The 20766-nt window shown below is 44.9% G+C and overlaps 1 protein-coding gene across 2 annotated transcripts in view; it reads left to right on the top strand.

The window, feature by feature from the left end:
* The window catches only part of LOC144504484 (uncharacterized), a 57886-nt gene that overhangs the window by 28525 nt on the left and 8595 nt on the right, over positions 1 to 20766 (top strand). For both annotated transcript variants that reach the window (XM_078231034.1, XM_078230289.1), the window contains exons 8-15: positions 1069 to 1301; positions 6203 to 6419; positions 11128 to 11204; positions 11519 to 11601; positions 12322 to 12404; positions 15759 to 15857; positions 18681 to 18803; positions 20515 to 20670. In XM_078231034.1, the coding sequence (XP_078087160.1) occupies positions 1069 to 1301; positions 6203 to 6419; positions 11128 to 11204; positions 11519 to 11601; positions 12322 to 12404; positions 15759 to 15857; positions 18681 to 18803; positions 20515 to 20670 (1071 nt within the window). The remainder of the gene's footprint in view (positions 1 to 1068; positions 1302 to 6202; positions 6420 to 11127; positions 11205 to 11518; positions 11602 to 12321; positions 12405 to 15758; positions 15858 to 18680; positions 18804 to 20514; positions 20671 to 20766) is intronic.

Raw genomic sequence — 20766 nt, 5'->3', positions numbered from 1 at the left:
GCTAACTCATTAAATTAGACCAGAAGACCATAGGATATAGGAGTGGATTAGGCCATTCAGCCCATCAAGTCTGCTCTGCCATTCAATCATGCCTGATATGTTTCTCAACCCCATTTTCCCACCTTTTCCCTGTAATATTTGACCTTACCAATCAAGAACATATCTATCTCTGTTTAAATACTCAATGACTTGGCTTCTACAGCCTTCTGTGGCAATGAATTCCACAAATTCACCACCCTCTGGCTAAAGAAATTCCTCCTCATCTTGGTTCTAAAGGGCCAGCCCTTTACTCTGAGGTTGTGCACTCGGATCCTAGTCTCTCCTACTAATGGAAACATTTTCTCCATGTCCACTCAACAGGCCTTTCAATATTCTGCAAGTTTCAATGAGATCCCCCCCTTATTCTTCTAAATTCCATCGAGTACAGACCCAAAGTCCTCAACCCTTCCTCATGCATCAAGCCCCTAATTCCCGGGATCATTCTTGTGTATCTCCTCTGGACCCTCTCCAAGGCCAGCACATCCTTCCTTAGATACGGGGTCCAAAATTGTCAAGACATACAATAAAGTCAGGATATGGTGGTGACAGTGAAATTTAGCCAAACTCATATCCAATGGAAAGCAATCTGGTACTTTGGTATATCTGGTGGCACAGTGGTTAGCACTGCTGCCACACAGTGCCAGGGACCCGGGTTCAATTCCCAGCTTGGGTCACTGTCTGTGTGGAGTTTGTAAGTTCTCCCCATGTCTGCGTGGGTTTCCTCCGGGTGCTCCGGTTTCCTCCCATAGTCCAAAGATGTGCGGGTTAGGTTGATTGGCCATGCTAAATTGATCCTAGTGTCATGGGATTAGCAGGGTGGGGTTTCTGGGATTGGGCCTGGGTGGGATTGTGGTCAATGTAGACTCAATGGGCCGAATGGCTCCTTCTGCACTGTAGGGATTCTATGATTTTAGCACCATCTCTTCATGTGATTTCCATTGAACAATAACAAGGATGATAAGGAGTTGCTGTTAATTTAAAGTAATTTCCAGAATACAGACACAAAGCATGAATTTCTTGTTGTGACAGATAAATGAAAGCCTTTTGTTGGAAATAACCAGACTAAAACAAAGCTTGCAGGCTTCAGAACAGCAAATCCTGAATCTGCAGAGTGAAAAGACAATTTTAACCTCTCGTATGAAGACCCTGGAATGTGAACGGCAGCAGATATTCAATCAAAAAGAACTATTGCTCAAAACATTGAAAAGATTGAAGTGTCGCAAAGAAGATGCTTCTTTGTTACAAATTAATCCTGATGACAGGTAATTCTGCTCCCATTGATTTCTGAGGGGTGGGGAACGGGGTAACAAGGAGGCAAAGACTCCAAGAAACTTGGGATTTGGTCTAAAACTTGAAAGTATTCCTGAAGAACTAGACTTTTTTTTCATCTTGCACTCATCAGAACAGTTCGCAAGAATACCAGCTTCAGGGGAAATTTATACTGTGTGAGAAGAGAGTGCTGATTGGTTGGCAAGTGAACTGTGATTGATCGAGACATTGCCATGGAGAATGTATCAGTTGATGGTAACTGAAAGTTAACTGCCAAGCATTGTTTGGGGCGGCACGGTGACACAGTGGTTGGCACTGCTGTCTCACAGCGCCACGGACCCGGATTCAATTCCTGGCTTGGGTCACTGTGCAGAGTTTGTACATTCTCTCGAGGTCTGCGTGGGTTTTCTCCAGGTGTTCATGTTTCCTCCCACGGTCCGAAAGACGTGCTGGTTAGGTGCATTGGCATACTAAAGTTTCCCTCAGTGTACCTGAACAGACACCGGAGTGTGGCGACTAGGGGATTCTCACAGCAACTTCATTGCAGTGTTAATGTAACACTTGTGACGCTAATAAATAAACTTATTAACTTTAACCTTTGTTTGAAATTTAAACCAGGCAGCTTGACTTCCTTTTTATTCATTCATGGGACATGGGCATCGTTGGCTGGCCAACATTTATTGCCCATCTCCCGACCAGATAAGGACGGCAGATTTCCTTCCCTAAAGGACATGAGTGAACCAGATGGGTTTTTCCGACAATCGACAATGGTTTCATGGTCACTAATAGGTTCTTAATTCCAGATTTTTAAAATTGAATTCAAATTCCACCATTTGCCGCGGTGGTATTCGAATCCGGGTCCCAGAACATTCGCTGAATTTTTAGCGATAATACCACTAGGCCATTGTCTCCCCATACTGATTGGTTTCTGACTCTGATGGGTCAAGGCATTACCCCGAGGAATTAACCAGCAAATGGCCGTCATTTATTTTGTTTCGTTGAAACAAACGTAACATGTGTACATTTCTTTCTGTCTGGAAGGAACAGGGTCCTGTGTATTAATATATGTATTTAAATGCATCACACTGCGAGCTCGACTGACAATCTTAAATTGGCTGTCAGCATAATTCTTAGTACACTGAGGATTATTGAGCAAATATTGTCCAATCATGGAATCAAATCTAATATTGCATGCTGCATTTTGGGTTTTACATGCACGGGCTGGTTGGACATGGTCAGTATCTCACTCATTATGAAGAGCGGAAGGGGTGTGCAGTTTGATATGATCCACCAGTCTTTTGGACGTACAAGCATTTGCTCACCATGTAAGTTTGATGCTGAAAAAGGCACATCAAAGCCATCCTGCGGGATAATGGCCAGCGTGATCAGATCAGTTCACACTCTGTTTCATACAAACACATGAATAGGCCTAAGGCAGTCACCTCGGACCTGGAAAAGTACCCAGTGTACCTCAGATTATCCTGGAGGGGCAAGGTTTCCTAGAGATTTGAGCAACCGGTGTTTCACGTTGCAGTAGCGACCCGGGAAGCATTTGCCACTAATTCAATGTTGTCCTCAAGCCAAAAAGACCTTCTGCCTATCAGACAAATGAGTAATGTGGTAAATGAATTTCAGTGCCGGTGTGCTGCCAGATATGTCGGTCGTACGTTCCAAAGACTGGCGGATTGTATCGAACAGCTTGCCTTTTCCCCTGTTTGCAAGGAGCAAGTCATGATGTGGAGATGCTGCGATGTCGATGTCGATGTCGACGCAAGGAGCAAGTGACATACCAGTCCGTGCTTGCAAAATTCAAAACAATGTCGAACATTAAATGTGATTCTACAATTGGGCATAATTTGCTGAGTAATCCTCAGTGCGTTAAGAATTAAGCTGACAACTAATTTACAATTGTCAGGTGGGCTTACAGTGTGACACATTTGTGTGAAAAGGAAACTAATACACAGGGCCCTGTTCTTTGTAGACAGAAAGAGCATGTACACACATTTTGCCTGATTTAGCAAAACAAATGACAGCCATTTGCCGGTTAATCCCTCAGGATAATGCCTCAACCAATCAGATTCAAGCTGCTTAGTTTAAATTTCAAACAATGCGTGGCAGAGGGCAGCACGGTGGCACAATGGTTAGCACTGCTACCTCACAGTGCCAGGGACCTGGGTACGATTCTCGGCTTGAGTCACTGTCTCTGTGGAGTTTGCATATTCTCCCCGTGTCTGCGTGGGTTTCCTCCCGGTGATCCGGTTTCCTCCCACAGTCCAATGACGTGCTGGTTAGGTGCATTGGCCATGCCAAATTCTCCCTCAGTGTGCCCGAACAGGCACTGGAGTGTGGCGACTAGGGGATTTTCACAGTAACGTCATTGAAGTGTTAATGTAAGACTACTTGTGACTAATAAATAAGCTTACTTACTTAATTATCAGTCACCATCAACTGGTGCATTCTCCATAGCAAAGCCTCTACCAATCAATCAGCAATTTATTCTCAAACAGTATCACTTGTTTGTTATTTCTAATATTAATATCCTTCTGAATTGTCGTAAGAATGTTCCCGATGGTGGGTGAGTCGAGAACTAGGGGTCATTGAGGATTAAGGGTAAACCTTTTAGAAGTGAGGTGGGGAGAAATTTCTTCACCAAGAGGGGTGGTGAATGTGTGGAATTCACTACCACAGAAAGTAGTTGGGGCCAAAACGTTGTGTGATTTCAAGAAGAAATTAGATATAGCTGTTGAGGATAAAGGTATCAAGGGATATTGGGGGGGAAGGGGAGATTAGGATATTGAATTTGATGATCAGCCATGATCAAAATGAATGGCGGAGCGGGCTCGAAGAGTGAAATGGCCTACTCTATGTTTCCGTGAGTGCAAGATGAAAAGCTTTGATGAAAAAAGTATCTCTTTTCAGCATACTTAGGAATATCACGGAAGATTTCACGCAAAGGCTTCTTAGAAAAGGGAATATTTTAACACAAATGCCTGCTGAAGTGGAGGCTATAGCATCCCTTAAAAGGTAAATGAAACAGAAGAATATATGAGAATACATATATGAGGAAATGGGTATTGAGTAGATAACACTGGCACAGATACAATGAGGTAAATGGCCTCCTTCTGTTTCATGAGACACTTTAAGAAGTCTCACAATACCAGGTTAAAGTCCAACAGGTTTATTTGGAATCACGAGCTTTTGGAGCGCTGCCCCTTCATCAGGTGAGTGGAGAGGTAGATTTCACAAACACGGCATATATAGACAAAGACACAATTGCAAGATAAACCTGTTGGACTTTAACCTGGGGTTGTGAGACTTCTTACTGTGCCCATCCCAGTCCAACGCTGGGATCGCCACCTCATGAGAGACTTGTTCAATTTTACCTGATGAAACTTCTGATATCCAACCTGAAAATGATTGAGTGATGGTGCGATCAAAGTTAAAACTCAGATCATTTAAGGAATGAGGCATCTAAAGGCAACATTTCTCAGTGTTTTTGTCGTACAATTTGCTTCATGCTGCATTGCCACGTAAAAAATCAACACAAAATCAGGAGGAGACGAGTGTGATGGGAGCAACCTCTAAACGCTGGCCGATAACCACCTCCTTTGGTGCCAATGTTGATCGTAACTCTCCAATGCTCATAATGTACAAACACAGGCCCTGATTGACTAACACTGTCTGCTGTCTTGTTCTCATGAGTGGGGCCGCAGGGGTGGGGTGACATTGGCAAGGTCACATTTCTTGCCAGTGAGCACCACCTTCCTGGTGATGGGAAACTGCCTTCTTGAGGAATTGAGTAGTTACTATAACCGAGTAGAAAATACACTTCCGAGGACGCCAGGGGCTGCTCTTTTTTTATTCATTCGTGGGACATGGGTGTCGCTGGCTGACCAGCATTTATTGCCTTAGTTGCCCTTAGAGAGCAGTTGTGAGTTAACTGTATTGCTGAGGCTCTGGAATCACATACAGGCCAGACTAGGTAAGGACAGCAGATTTCCTTCCCCAAAGGACATTAGTGAACTAGATGGGTTTGTCCGACAATTGGCAATGGTTTCATGGCCATCAGTAGATTCTTAGTTCCAAATTTATTTTCATTGAATTCAAGTTCCACCATTTGCCGTGGTGGTATTCAAACCTTTGGTTGTCTGTAATAGACAGAGCACCCACTGTATTCAACCAGCACTTATTAAACCCAAAATATGTACTGTCAGATATGAATCCCTGATTGGGCAGCACTTGCTAAACAATCCTGAGTGTGCTAATTGTTACACTAAGAAGCAATTTAAGATAATCAGTCAAGCCCATAATATGGCTCATATATGCTTGCTCAAAGTGGCATATATTTGTACGCAGGGACACATTCTCTGCAAACAAAAGGAATATGTTTCAGCTGTGCGCCTTCTTTGAATTACGTGGGAGCTTGAAGAGCCTATAGTTCCCCATTGCTTTCTCTATGGCAACACCTTAGCCAATCAGAGTTGACTTGCCAACCACTGAGTGCCCTTTTTTCTTGCAGTGTAATTTATTGTGATCGCTTTGAAATTTGGCATTCTTGTGTTTGTCCTGATGAGTGCAAGATGAAAAGCTTCAACAACATGTCTCTCCTTTCAGTAATATATGAGTAATGATTTGTATCGATTAACAATAATCGGCTTCTGTTTGTGCAATAAGTAGAATATATAATTCACGTTTTGTTTGGTACAATCTCGAAAGGGCTAACATTCCAAATAGTTACTGTCCGAAGGGAGTGTGATCGCTGCTCTCACACACACGAGGCAACTGCCCAAAAATTGCCGATATGTAAGGCTGACTGGTAAAGCTTCCTGTTCACAGTCCTCGCTCAGCCTCTAACTATGTCTCCCATGATAACATTTAGCATTTTAATCTATAGGACACCATCAATAAACCTTCAGGAATGTCCCTTGAAACTATACGCGCAGAATAAATATCTTCCAGAGGGGCTGGAGTCAGCTAAAGAGGACGGGCCAGCTGTTTACCAGGAGCAAGTGGAATGTGATAGGGAGTACCTGGCTACTGACAGTGACTCTGGGAAGGCCACAGGAATCAAGCTACCCGGGATAGACATAGAAGCAGATCAGCAATCAAAGGTAAGTGGAGAGTTCTTCTGGGAGGTGAAAAGGCTACACCTATAAAGAGATGTAGGTTATCACTGAAACTTAGACCCTTCATCAGAACTCAAAACTGAATCATAAAGAGGTTATCTTCCAGTTCTTAAACCTGCTGGCTTGTCTACACTACTAAGATTCTGAAGGGTCATGGGGAGGATGTTTTCCCCCCGACTGGGGAATCTAAAACATGGAGGCACAGTCTCTGGATAAGGGGCCGATCATTTAGGACTGAGATGAGGAGGAATTTCTGCACTCAGAGGTTTGTGAAACTTGGAATGAAAAGAGAAAATGCTGGACAAACTCAGCAGGTCAGGCAGCATCTGTGGAGGGAAACAGATTTAACAATCCAGATCTTCCATTCAGAGAGGATGGGATTGATGCTGACAGATTTCAATCCGCCCCTTTGCCACTTCATGCTGAAGCTTTTGCACTGAGTGATGCCGGATAAGAAAGTTAGGAGGTTAATAGTCGAGTGTAATTCCAACACAGCCACGCTCCCATTCCTCATCGTGTCCTGAAAGCACGCCCCTTAAGGTCTCAGTTCATTGGCTGGCACTATTTTCAATGCGGCTGTCAATCAATCCCAACATTGTTCAATGTCCCCTCACCAACAGCGTAAACCATCTCACTCTCTGACAACGTTCACCCCCCCCCCCCCCGCCCCCCATGCCGAACAATTCACCTCCCGCCTTGCCCCCACCAATGTTCACCCCCTCCTTGCACCGACAATGTTCACCCCCTCCCTCAAACCTGACAACGTTCACCTCCCCAATATCCAACAATAATCACCCCCCTCATTCCTCCCGACAAAGTTCACTCTCTCCCTCAACAATGTTTACCCCCTCCTTCCCCCCTGAGATTGTTCACCTCCCTCACCCCTGACAACATTCACCCCCCTCCTCCTCCCAACAATGTTCACCCTCCCATTCCCTCATCCTGGCAATGTTTACCCCCCCAAAACCCAACAATGTTTACCCCCTTCCCCCCGACAGTGTTCACCCTCTCCCTCATCCTGACAATGTTCAACCCCCCCCCCCCCATTCCCTCACCTGACAACGTTCACCCCCTCCCTCACTCCATGAAAATGCTCAGCAATAACCCCAGCCCCGCTCTACAGACAGAAATGGGGGATTGTATAATAGGGGACCAAGAAATGACCTAGCAACTGGATACATACTTTGGTTCTGTCTTCACAAAAGAGGACACAAATCAGATAGCAGAAATGTTGGAGAACGCAAGATTTAGTGAGAGGGAAGACCTGAGGGAGATCAATATTAGTAGAGAAATCGTGCTGGGAAAATTGATGGCATTGAAGGTGGATAAATCCCCAGGGCCTGATAACCTATCCCAGAGTACTTAAGGAATTAGCTCTGGAAATAGTGGATGCATTGGTGGTCATCTTCCAGGATTCTATAGACTCTGGAGCTGTCCCTGCAGATTGGAGGGTAGCTAATGTCACTCCAATATTCAAAAAGGGAGGTAGAGAGAAAACAGGGAATTATAGACCAATAAGCTTAACGTCGATAGTGGGGAAAATTCTCGAATCCATTATTAAGGATTTTATAGCAGAGCATTTAGAAAGCAGTGGCAGGATCAGACAGAGACAGGATGGATTTATGAAGGGGAAATCATGCTTGACAAATCTGTTGAAATTCTTTTAAGATGTAACTAGTAGAGTTGACAAGGGTGAACCAGTCGATGTGGTATATTTGGACTTTCAGAAAGTGTTTGACAAAGTCCCGCACAAGAGATTATTATGTAAGGTTAAAGCACATGGGATTGGGAAAAGTGTATTGAGATGGATAGAAAACTGGTTGGCAGAGTGGAAACAAAGAGTAGGAATTAATGGTTGCTTTTCAAATTGGCAGGCAGTAACTAGTGGGGTGCCACAGGGATTGGTGCTGGGACCCCAGCTATTCCCAATATATATTAATGATTTGGATGAGGGAACAAAATGTAACATCTCAAAGTTTGCAGATGATACCAAGTTGGGTGGGAGAGTGAATTGTGATGAGGATGCAGAGATCCTTCAGAATGATCTGGACAGGTTGTGTGAGTGGGCAAATCAATGGCAGATGCAGTATAATTTGGATAAATGTGAGGTTATTGACTTTGGAAGCAAAAACAAGAAGGCAGATTACTACCTGAATGGCTGTAAATTGGGAGAGTGGGGTATGCAGCGGGACCTGGGTGTCCTTGTGCACCAGTCACTGAAGGTAAGCATGCAGGTGCAGCAGGCGGTAAAGAAGGCAAATGGCATGATGGCCTTCATTGCCAGAGGTTTCGAGTACAGGAGCAGGGATGTGTTGTTGCAATTATACAGGGTCTTGGTGAGGCCACATCTAGAATATTGTGTGCAGTTTTGGTCTCCTTTTCTGAGGAAGGATGTTCTTGCTCTCAAGGGAGTGCAGTGAAGGTTTACCAGGCTGATTCCGGGGATGGCGGGACTGATGTATGAGGAGAGATTGACAAGGTTAGGATTGTTTTCTCTGGAGTTCAGACAAATGACGGGGGATCTCATAGAGATTTATAAAATACTATCAGGACTAGACAGGGTAGATCCAGGGAGGATGTTCCCGATGGTGGGGGAGTCCAGAACCAGGGGTCACAGTCTGAGGATTCGGGGTAGACCATTTAGAATGGAGGGGATGCGACATTTCTTCACCCAAAGAGTGATGAGCCTGTGGAATTCATTACCACAGGAAGTAGTTGCTTCCAAAACATTGAATGTATTCAAGAGGCAGCTAGATATAGCACTTGGGGTGAACAGGATCAAAGGTTATGGAGAGAAAGTAGGATTAGACTATTGAGTTGGATGATCAGCCATGATCATAATGAATGGCGTAGCAGGCTCGAAGGGCCAAATGGCCTCCTCCTGCTCCTATCTTCTATGTTTCTATACTCTGTGAGTCTTCTCCAGCGGTCCCTGACAACGCTGACTCTTTTGACATTTGCTGGACAGGAGCTAGGAATTCTGGAAGGTGAGTTGGGAGAGGGAGCAGACAAGCACTGTCCACGGGGACATGGAGGGAGAAGGGGGATTGAAGATTCCTGGCGAGGGTGGGGGAAGAGGGTTGTGAGGGCGAGAGGGGGTGAACGTTCCTATGGGCATGGTAAACTTTGCTGGAGGGAGGGTGATATTTCTTTGGTGTGGGGGGAGGGGCAGTGAACATAGCTGGAGGGATTGGATAAACATTGCGGGGGCTGTTGGCGCGGGGGTAGGGGGGGGGGGTGAATACTGCTGGGAGGGTGAATGTTCCTGGGGGAATTGAGAACATTGTTGTGGGGAAGGGGGTGAACATTGCTGGGAAGGGTCAACGTTGCTAGGGGGAGAGGTGAACGTTGCTCGCGGGAGGGGTGTTCATTGCTGGTGAGAGAGGTGAATGTTACTGGTGGGGGCTGGGGTGAACTTTGTTGGGGAGATGAGGCCATGAAGTAATGAAGTAATGAGCTTCTGGCCCAGAGCTAGTGATGTTACCACTTCACCACAAGATTTGCTTCTTATCGTGGTAAACAATTGAAAGAAAAACATGACATGTAGCCATCTGAGTGGCAGAGGGGTGCCAGGGCAGGACTTCTGCCTATCATTGTGGCTAATTACAGCCCAGGTCCCAAATCCCGAATATGAAGTGATGGTAATCCCATGTCTATAATGGCACAGGAGAGAAGAAAATGATTATGTCCATTGAATTGGTGAGCCTCAGGCTGGGATGGGGAACACAGTAACCACACTGGATCAACAAGAACAGATCATAGAATCCTACAGTGCAGAAGGAGGCCATTCTGCCCATCAAGCCTGCACCAATCACAATCCCACCCAGGCCCTATCCCCATACATTTACTCTAACCAGTCCCCCTGATACTAAAGGGCAATTTAGCATGGCCAATCCACCTCACCCACACACCTTTGGATGTAGGGGGAAACCCTTCAGTTACCTGTAATCGCATCAATCCACCCTGAGTTGTAGTGTATCAGCCATAAGTATGGTTAAGCTTTGGATATATTTTTCCATTTGTTCAACAATTGGCGAGGTTTTAAGAAGCTATCCGATTTGCAATATTAGAATTAGCTGCCATAAACTCGTTCAGTTAAAGACTTACCTTACAAATCTCAACCTCCAACAAGAATACCATCATAAACCTGACACCTAAGCTCACTCATTTACATTGCTGGAGTGGGGTTAGCATGGGGACAGCACAGTGGCACAGTGGTTAGCACTGCTGCCTCACAGCGCCAGGGATCCGGCTTTGATTCCCGGCTTGGGTCACTGTCTGTGTGGAGTTTGCACGTTCTCCCCATGTCTGCGTGGGTTTCCTCCGAGTGCTCCGGTTTCTTCCCACAGTCTGAAAGATGTGCTGGTTACCCACGCAGACACAGGGAGAATGTGCAAACTTCACACAGACAGTCATCCAAGCCGGGAATCGAACCCGGGTCCCTGGCACTGTGAGGCAGCAGTGCTAACCACTGTGCCGCCCAATGTAAAGTATCTTTTAATTTTCCATCTCAAAAATGTCACACAAATTCTGGGATTGATTATTGCCATTAAATGTATAGTTGGAATCTTATTAAGGTTAAACTCAACAGGCAGTAACTGGGCCTATTTGGGTAGAAATCTAGTGCTGGAGGAACCTATTGTGTCCACATAATGTACTAATTGTTTGCATTCACTTGTTATACTCGCTATAGAGGATCATCCCAAAGATCAGTCAAGATACACAAGAAAATGTAAGAAGGTGGAAAGAGTCGCGGGATTCAGATGAAGGGTAATTGGAATAAACCACTTTTTTCTCATAAAGTGTTTAAGGATAATGGAGTAAAACAGAAATATTATTACTGTTATGAGTCCATGGTCAGGGTTTTACAGCTGATGTCAGCTGTCCTGCAGCCATTACAATCAAAATAAGGGGCAATCTCTTAAAATATGGGATAGCTGGTCACACTGTTTGTCGCGTTGTCACATTGCCTGGGCTTGCACCAGCCTTGCTTGTTTTGCTGTTGGTAACACTGTTGATTTGCTTTTTTAAACTAAACATTTTATTGTCAAATTACTGAACTGTACTTTGTTTTTAAAAAATAGATTACAACCACAAAGTGCCGATCTGAGCAAAACCCAGAACCACATAAACCTGCAATTTGAAAGATTATTGGAAGAAATAGAAGGTATAATGAGAATTACAAATAACTTAACTTGCTCTTTCTTTCCATTCTAAGTGGCTTATTGTAATGAATAAGCCTTCAGTTACCTGTAATTGCATCAATCCATCCTGAGTTGTAGTGTATCAGCCATAAGTATGGTTTACCTTTCCATATATTTTTCCATTTGTTCAACAATTGGCGAGGTTTTAAGAAGCTATCCAATTTGCAATATTAGAATTAGCTGCCATAAACTCATTCAGTTAAAGACTTACCGTACAAATCTCAACCTCCAAAACAAAATTATCATAAACCTGACACCTAAGCTCACTCATTTACGTTGCTGGAGTGGGGTTAGCATAGGGGCAGCATAGTGGCACAATGATTAGCACTGCTGCCTCACAGCGCCAGGGACCCAGGTTTGATTCCCGGCTTGGGTCACTGTCTGTGTAGAGTTTGCACATTCTCCCCGTGTCAGCGTGGGTTTCCTCCGAGTGCTCCGGTTTCCTCCCACAGTCTGAAAGATGTGCCGGTTAGGTGCATTGGCCGTGCTAAATTCTCCCTCAGTGTACCCGAACAGGTGCTGGATTGTGGCGACTCACCGTAACTTCATTGCAGTGTTAATGTAAACCTACTTGTGACTAATAAATTAACTTTTTCTTTACTGTCATGATTGCTTGAGATGCTCTGTTCTGTTAACATTCTGATCGTTTGAAAATAAATCCTGAGCGAATTTCACATTTTTAGGTTTTGTGAAGCTAAATCTAACACTGGAGAATGAAAGAAATCAGGCAGTGTGCAACCTGAAAGTGCAGACCACTCAAATAAAGGTGAGAACTCGGACTTCATGCTTGAAATGGAAAAGCTCTGGGATAATCAACAGTGGGCAAACCTTCAGCCATGTTTCCCCCCACCAAACCTTGGAACCTCAACTTTCAGTAACTTTACTTTCAAAAAAATGACTATTCTTTAACTGTGCTTATGCCAAATCTTGACATCTTTGCTAACCCATTAAAGGAGGCGATAGTCTAGTGGTATTATCACGAGATTATTAATCCAGAAACTCTGGTTTGAATCCTGCCATGGCAGATGGTAGAATTTGAATTCAATAAAAAAATCTGGAATTAAAAATCTACTGATGATCATGAAGCTCTTGTCAATTGTCAGAAAAACCCATTCACTAACGTCCTTTAGGGAAGGAAATCTGCTGTCCTTACCTTGGTCTAGCCATTCAGCTGTTCAAGAAGGCAGCTCATCTCCACCTTCTCAAGGGCAACTCGGGATGGGCAATAAATGCTGGCCAACCAGTGATGCCTATGTCCCATGAATGAATAAAAAAAATTCACATAATTTCCACTGTCCTGTAAAACTTTCTGAGACATCTCTCAATACACAATTGAAACGTAAGTTTGAGTCACTGAGACAAAGTTAGTAGGCACATGGAACAAGTTACTTTAAAAGGCTAAAGAAGCAAATATTATTCATGAATTCAATAAACAATTGGATATAATGAGTCAAAGAAATGGAAATGCAACTTAAGATTTCAAGTATGGACCCTTCTCCATTCTTTGTATGTTTTTGGCAAAAGGCAGAATCAGAACTATATATCGACATGAGCTGAAAGGAATAAGCTTTTTGTGTCAAATGGCTTTGCCTCTTTCTAAAACTTTGGCTGAAAGAGGTTTTCCTTTGCTTTGCACCTGTGGAAAGTCCATCAGTTCCAGAGTATATAGCAAATAAGAAAGAGGCAGAAACTTGTAACACTGGACTATCCACCCCTCTGCACTGTCCTGGGATTGCCAGAGTATCTGCTGGGATTTATATGGTGAAAGGATTTGTGGCAGAGTGTCAGTTCTGGTGAGGAAGCTGGCGTGGAACTCTCCAACTCTACCGGCTAGTTTTCTCACCGGATTTTGTCACTTTAACTGCCGAGAAAAAGAGTGGCCATGGTTTGCGCCGTCACTATGCTGAGGCGGGGACAAAGGGTCACTGAAACAAAAACTAATCCCCTCCCCATCCCCCTCCACCACAGAGGTATCTGTGGACTCCCCTGCCCATCCCCCTCAATCATCCCTGGCATCTCCATTCCCCCCCCCCCCCCCCCCCCCCGCCACAACTGATCATCACCCCCTCTTTCCCCCACCTCACAATGCTGTCCACCCCACCACCGGTAGCAACATTGCCTGCATCTCCCCAATCTTCCCCAGTATCCCCATCGCTCTCCGTGTCTGTTCCACAGTCGCCCACCCCCACAAATAGAGCATGTGAGGCTCCCCCGAGGGCCAACCCCTGACACTGCCCGTTGGCACATGTTGGCACTGCTACATGAATCTGTGGAACTGTCCCCTGGCAAGGCAGCAGGGAGCAGCTGGCACTCGTGAATCTGCACCCCCCTCATGGCTTTCCTTTCTTCAGGAAAGCAAAAAGAAAACTGGTGAGAAAACTGACAAGCAAAGAGAAAGTGACTAAGGAAAACAATATCAAAAAACAGACTGAGAAATTCCTTGGACCTTCACGGGTGCTATTACTCTGGAACCATATGGGAAAGCATGATTACCCCTCCACATTTATAATGTGTCGTGGCGCAGAGGGATTCCCTGGGGCTATTTTTTTGAATTTTCAACACATTCAGGCAAAATCTTACTATATAGCAACACTAGCTTTGTGCAACAGGAGGGCATTTCTAGACTTGCACCATGGCAGTTGGCACAGACATGGTGCACCGAATGCCATCCTTCTGCAGGGTAATCATTCTAAGATAAATCAGCTCACCAATTACTGGTACTCCCCATCTTCCAGACCTTAGGATCAACTGCTAGCAAAGTTTAAGTTTATTTATTAGTGTCACAAGTAGACTTACATTAATGCTGCAATGAAGTTACTGTGAAAATCCCCTTGTCACCACACTCCAGCGTCGTTCAGGTACACTGAGGGAGAACTTAGTACCTAGGCAGCACCTCTTTCGGACTGTGGGAGGAAACTGGAGCACCCGGAGGAAACCCATGCAGACACAGGAAGAACGTGCAGACTCCGCACAAACAGTAATCCAAGCCAGGAATCGAACCCAGGTCCCTGGCGCTGTGAGGCAGCAGTGCTAATCACTGTGCCACCGTGCCATTCTATATACTTACTATCCAGCAAAACCTGGCTTTATGCAACAGGAGGGCATCTCTGGACTTGCACCATGGTGGTTGGCTCGGTACACCGAATACTCTCCTTCTCTGGAGTAACCATTCTATAATAAGTCAGCTCATCCAATTATCGGTACTCACCATTTTCCAGACATTAGGATCAACTGCTTTAAAATTGGTGGTGCTTTGAGCTGACCTCACATATTCAAAGATTGCTGGATAGTTTCAAGATTAGCCTCCCTTGTTAGTTTTTGCCTGCTTTACCCCAAGTTGTGATATCCCAATTCCGGTCAGTTAACGCGGCATGGACTGGGGATCGAACTGCGGACTTCACTGGTCCGTAAGACCCAGTCACCTACTGAATTAAATGGGACAATGATGGATCCGGTCTTGCTGATCTTTAATAGTTGTAATTGGTGTATGCTTTTTGCTATCATTTTACCCAAGAGATGGAAGCGTCGGCATTCCTGCGTCTGTCTGGACAATACAGGACAGTGTGATGGCTAAGAGTACGCCCTGAATGGACACACGGTGGCACAGTGGTTAAGCACTGGTGCCTCACAGCATCAGGGTCCCGAGTTCAATTCCAGTCTTCGGTGTTTGTCTGTGCGGAGTTTGCATGTTCTCCCCGTGTCTGCGTGGATTTCCTCCGGGTGTTCCAGTTTCCTCCCATAGTCTAAAGATGTGCGGGTTAGTTGGATTGGCCATGCTAAATTGCCCCTTAATATCTAAGATGAGCAGGTTGGGGGATTAGCGAGGTAAATGCGTGGGGATAGGGTGGGGCATGGGCCTGGGTAAGATGCTCTGGCAGATCGGTATGGACCCAATGGGCCAAATATCTTCCTTCTGCACTATAGAGATTCTATGAATTGGATGGGTTCCTTTACTGATTCCTGTACAACGCAACCCACTTTTCCTGTTTGGGAAATGCCAAGATTATCCAGTCCACACAGAGACAAGAACAGAAAAATTCATTTCCAGATATAACACGTCCAAACATAAACTCCAATTGCAGATATCATGTTCTCATTGCTATTTCTTTATTGTGATTAGAACCTTGAGGTATCGAGTGACCGCAACAGAAAATTACTTCTCCATCTTCTGAGCAAGAATGTTCACCTCAGACACGACAACCAGTTAAAGGTCAACCAGGTTTGAGACACATTTGCTAATAGGTGTTGGAACAACACTGTCTCACCAAAATGTGATGCAAACAACTGTATTCTCTGGAGGGGGGTTTATAAGCTGGAAGTTCTCCTCGCATTCATAGTCATCAGCCAGTCATGTAGGTGGCCCTTAAATCCTCTGTAGTCTGAAGTGAGCTTATATTTGCATAAATGATAGAGTAATCTAGGGATTGAACAGAGAACCCTCACCATTCCATGCTGGCTTACTGAATTATCCCACATGCCACTACCTGCTCTCCTCATCTTCAATGAATGCTCAATCTACAGACACTGACATGGCAGGAAAATTGGTGCCACAGCTCAGCTGTGCATTATAGGAACCACTTAATTGGGCAGTTTCTGTAATGCATTAAAGCTGCAAGCGTAAGGCAGCAACTTGGCCAGAGGAAGCCATGGTAACTCCATTTTCAAAAATGATTGGAAGCAGTCTGATTCCAATCCTGTCTCTCGCTCCTGTCAGTCAGCACTGGCTCTGCAACTCCCCCAGCACTTTATGCTGAGGACCAATCTCTTGGTTCTCTGGTGGGTGTCCAGCTCCTGCCCCATGTCCCCGCTCCTGTCCGCTGGCCTTGCTTGTCATTCCCATTGTCTTTACCCGGGAAAGCCACCCAAAAGGAGTTTTGATGGCTGAGACCACTCCTATTCCTCCATGCCCCGCTTGGAAAATGTAGGCCTCCCCTAGCCCAGCCTCCCTCCTTCCCTCCCATCCTGCGAGGCTCGATTGAAACCCCCTCCCTGTGACTTACCCTGTCACCAGTGACCGTCTCTCTGCTATCAGCTGATGGCCTCCTGATGCCTGAATTTCTATAATTTCTATATGGGGAGGCGATGGCCTAGTGGTATTATCGCTAGACTATTAATCCAGAAACTCAGCTAATGTTCTGGGGACCTGGGTTCGAATCCCACCACGGCAGATGGTGGAATTTGAATTCAATAAAAAAAAATATCGGGAATTAAGAATCTACTGATGACTGTGAAACCATTGTTGATTGTCAGAAAAACCCATCTGGATCACCAATGCCCTTTAGGGAAGGAAATATGCCGTCCTTACCTGGTCTGGCCTATTTGTGACTCCAGAGCCACAGCAATGTGGTTGACTGAGCTGCCCTCCAGAGCAACTGGGGATGGGCACTAAATGCTGGCCAGCCAGCGACGCCCATGTGCCATGAATGGATTAAAACAAATGGAGCACTGAGGAGCCGTTGCTTCCTGTCCATTCTGGGTGTACAGTTTTCAAGGAATGTGCAGCGGGTACAATCTTGGCTTTTAAAAAGCATTTAAACAGTTACATGGGTAAGATGGGTATAGAGGGATATGGGCCAAACGCGGGCAATTGCAACTGGCTTAGTGATTGTAAAAAAGGGGTGGCATGGACAAGTTGGGCCGAAGGGCCTGTTTCCATGCTGTAAACTTCTATGACTCTGTGACTCTATATAGAAATCTGCGTCCTTACTCAGTCGGGTTTCCCAGAAGGAAAAAAGTGCTCTGATCCGAACGTATCTTGTATACAATAAAGTGGAACACCAGTTAAAACAGGGAAATAAGAATGCTGGTTCGAACAGGTCTTGTGTACATTAAGGCCATAAGGACCATAAGATATTGGAGCAGAATTAGGCCATTTGGCCTATTGAGTCTGCTCCGCCATTCAGTCGTGGCTGACAAGTTTCTCAACCCCATTCTCCTGCTTTTCCCCCATAACCTTTGATCCCTTTACCAATCAAGAACCTATCTATCTCTATCTTAAATACACTCAATGACCTGACCTCCACAGCCCTCTGTGGCAAAGAGTTCCACAGATTCACCACCTTCTGGCTGAAGAAATTCCTCCTCATCTCAGTTCTCAAGGGTTGTCCCTTTACTCTGAGGCTGTGCCCTCGGATCCGAGTCTCTCCTACTAATGGAAACAAAAGCGCAACACCAGTAAAAATGGGGAAAAAAGAATATTGGTCCCAACGGGTTTTGTGTACATTAAAGTGGAACACCGTAAAAATGTGGAAATAAGAATACTGGTCCGAACAGGTCTTGTATACATTAAAGTACTAGTAAAAACGGGGAAATACGAATTCTGGTCTGAACTGTTTCTTCTGGGCTGCATGTGATTCCAGATCCACAGCATGCTTGACTCATAACTAACCCCTGAAATGGCCTAACAAGCTACTTGGTTCATAGAATCATTGAATCCCTACAGTGCAGAAGGAGACCATTCGGCCTCAATCCCACCCAAGCTCTATCCCCATGTATTTACCCTAGCTAGTCCCCCTGACACTAAGGCGCCAATCCACCTAACCCGCACATTTTTGGAGTGTGGGAGGAAACCGGAGCACCCGGAGGAAACCCAAACAGAACACGGGGAGAACATGCAAACTCCACACAGACAGTGACCCGAGGCCGGAATTGAACCCCTGTCCCTGGCGCTGTGAGGCAGCAGCGCTAACCACTGTGCCACCATGCCACCGTTCATAGGCAATAAATGCTGGCCTTGCCCACAAACCCAAGAAATATATATGTTTTGTAAATAGCTGGGGCCTAGGTTACAGGTATTTGCTAATCTCCTCACCCATTGTCAGCTCCCGATTAAATCTGAGGTTTTTCTGGGGTGACTCCTTAGAGAATAAAAACACAGACTTTTCTCAGAGGAAGCACGCACACACACGCGGAGAAACACTATTTGAAAAAGCGCAGGCAGACCCTGCTCATTTCTAAACGGCTGGTTTTACAGCATCAGTATTAGGACAGGGCTGAAGGGTAGAGCATGGCCCGGTTTAATGTTCTCTGCACTTTTTGACAGCTCACGGTCCTGATCATTGAATTGCACCATCTCAAGAAGGCTTATCAAGCGCTCACTCAAACTGTGGCCTGCCCTGAAGGCAGCTTCTCAGTCGATTGGATAAACAGGCTGCAATTAATTAAGGTGAGTAGATCTGTCAGAAATGGAATACTTTTATAGCACCGATAAGATGAAGTAATTCATCCAGAAAAGATATCAGTTCAGAAATTACTCTGTGATATCAGTGTGTGGACATTTGGCATATTCCTCCAACATTCTTTAATCCAATATTTTAATTAGAGTGTTAAATTCAGTTGGTGCCTCTGTAAAAATCACAAAGCAATGCCATCCAGGCGTATTAAACCTTCATATCTGCTGGTGACAAAAATAGGCAACCTATTGCTGCGGAAAGACATGCTGACTGCAGCAACCTCTGAAACATTGAGAGATGTTAAGTTGTTGGGGGGGTTAGCTGTGAATGTGGAAGTGTGAGAATCATAGAACCCCCACAGTGCAGGAGGAGGCCATTTCACCCATTGAGCCTGCATCGACAACAATCCCACCCAGGCCCTATTCCCATATTCACCCTGCTCATCCCCCCCGACACTAAGGGGCAATTTGTCAACCTAACCCGCACATTTTTGGAGCGTGGGAGGAAACCCACACAGGCATGGGCAGAATGTGCAAACTCCACACAGTCGCCCAGTGCTGGAATTGAACCCGAGCCCTGGCACTGTGAAGCAGCAGTGCTAACCAGTGTGCCACCGTGCCGCCCATAAGACAGTGCTTGTCCTCAGTTACAGAGCTTCACCCAGCAGCTATCTGTGATCAGACCCTTGATTTTTAATTCCAGCTATTCCCAGCACAGTTAGCTGGTAAGCCTCCTCACTAGGTGCGAGAAAGGGAATACAATAGCGAAAATGAACAGTGTACAGCAGACGGACCTTCATTCCCCAACGTCCTAAACCGGGCATAATTCACAAAAGCAATGGTACGCATCAGAATGGAGAGATCTCAGTATATTGTGAAGACAGAGTTGGCAATATATTCCAGAGGTTTACCACTCAGCTGAAAAGGAACATCCACTTACCACCCAGTTTAATCTTATTCTTATATATTTTAAGCTGGTCTCCCCTGGTCCTCCCCATTCTGTTGAACTGAAACAGTATATCAATGGGGACTCACTCCAGCTTCTTAATTATTTTATCGACCTCTATCAGGTCAACTCTCATCTACACTGCTCTAAACTAAACAGACCAAACTTCTTGAGCATCCTCAATTGTAACTCTTCACCATTGAGGATCGTACTATGTATATAACTTCTCTCTAAATGGAATGAGCATTGCCCTCACTGGGATCCATCTTCACATGTATTTGCTCTGTGAGCAAGGTCAAGATAAATTTTGTTAGTCTTCCCTCTTGATTTGAAAGAGGGTACCCATTTGACCTGATGGAAATGAGTGGTGTCAGATGGCAAAAAATTATATCTGTCTCATATTTATATAGGAATAAAACCTTGCGCTAATGAGCAAATTAGTATTGTTCTCTACATTTTACTGAAATTGACTGGCAGGTAAGACCCAAGGCCTTTGACCATCTTAAAATTGCACACAGATATTTGGAACGTTTGGAAGGAAACAAAATGCTGTCAAGAAAACCTAATTAGCTTGGTGATTTTTTGACAGTGTCCTTTGATTTAAGCCGGAGATCTCAGAACTTTTAGTTTCTCACATGGACTGTCTCTCATAATTCGTAAACATGCACGTTTATTGTACTAACACAGTGGTGGGTCACCACTTCAAGGCTGCTTCGAGGAAATGGCAATGTATCAAAAACTGTGTTGTTTTGTTGACAGAACACCATTGAAAAGATTAAAACCCAGCAGGTGAAGCTAAAGCTCCTAGAAGAGGAAAACAAACAGTTAGTTCAAAAGTCAAGGTGTGAACCACTGCGAAATATGGAAGCAAAAGTATTTGCGTTCAAGGAGAACATTCAAGCGAATACGCAAAAGGTACATGAAGAATTGAAACCTGGAATTGAAGTTTGATGTGACGGTACATGAACCAGGCAGCGGTTTGATTTATCTCATTGTGTACATAAAACTATG

Source organism: Mustelus asterias, chromosome 1 (assembly GCF_964213995.1).
Source record: "Mustelus asterias chromosome 1, sMusAst1.hap1.1, whole genome shotgun sequence".
Taxonomy (NCBI): domain Eukaryota; kingdom Metazoa; phylum Chordata; class Chondrichthyes; order Carcharhiniformes; family Triakidae; genus Mustelus; species Mustelus asterias.
The sequence above is the reverse complement of the archived record's forward strand: the minus strand, read 5'-3'. Positions and strand labels throughout refer to the sequence as shown.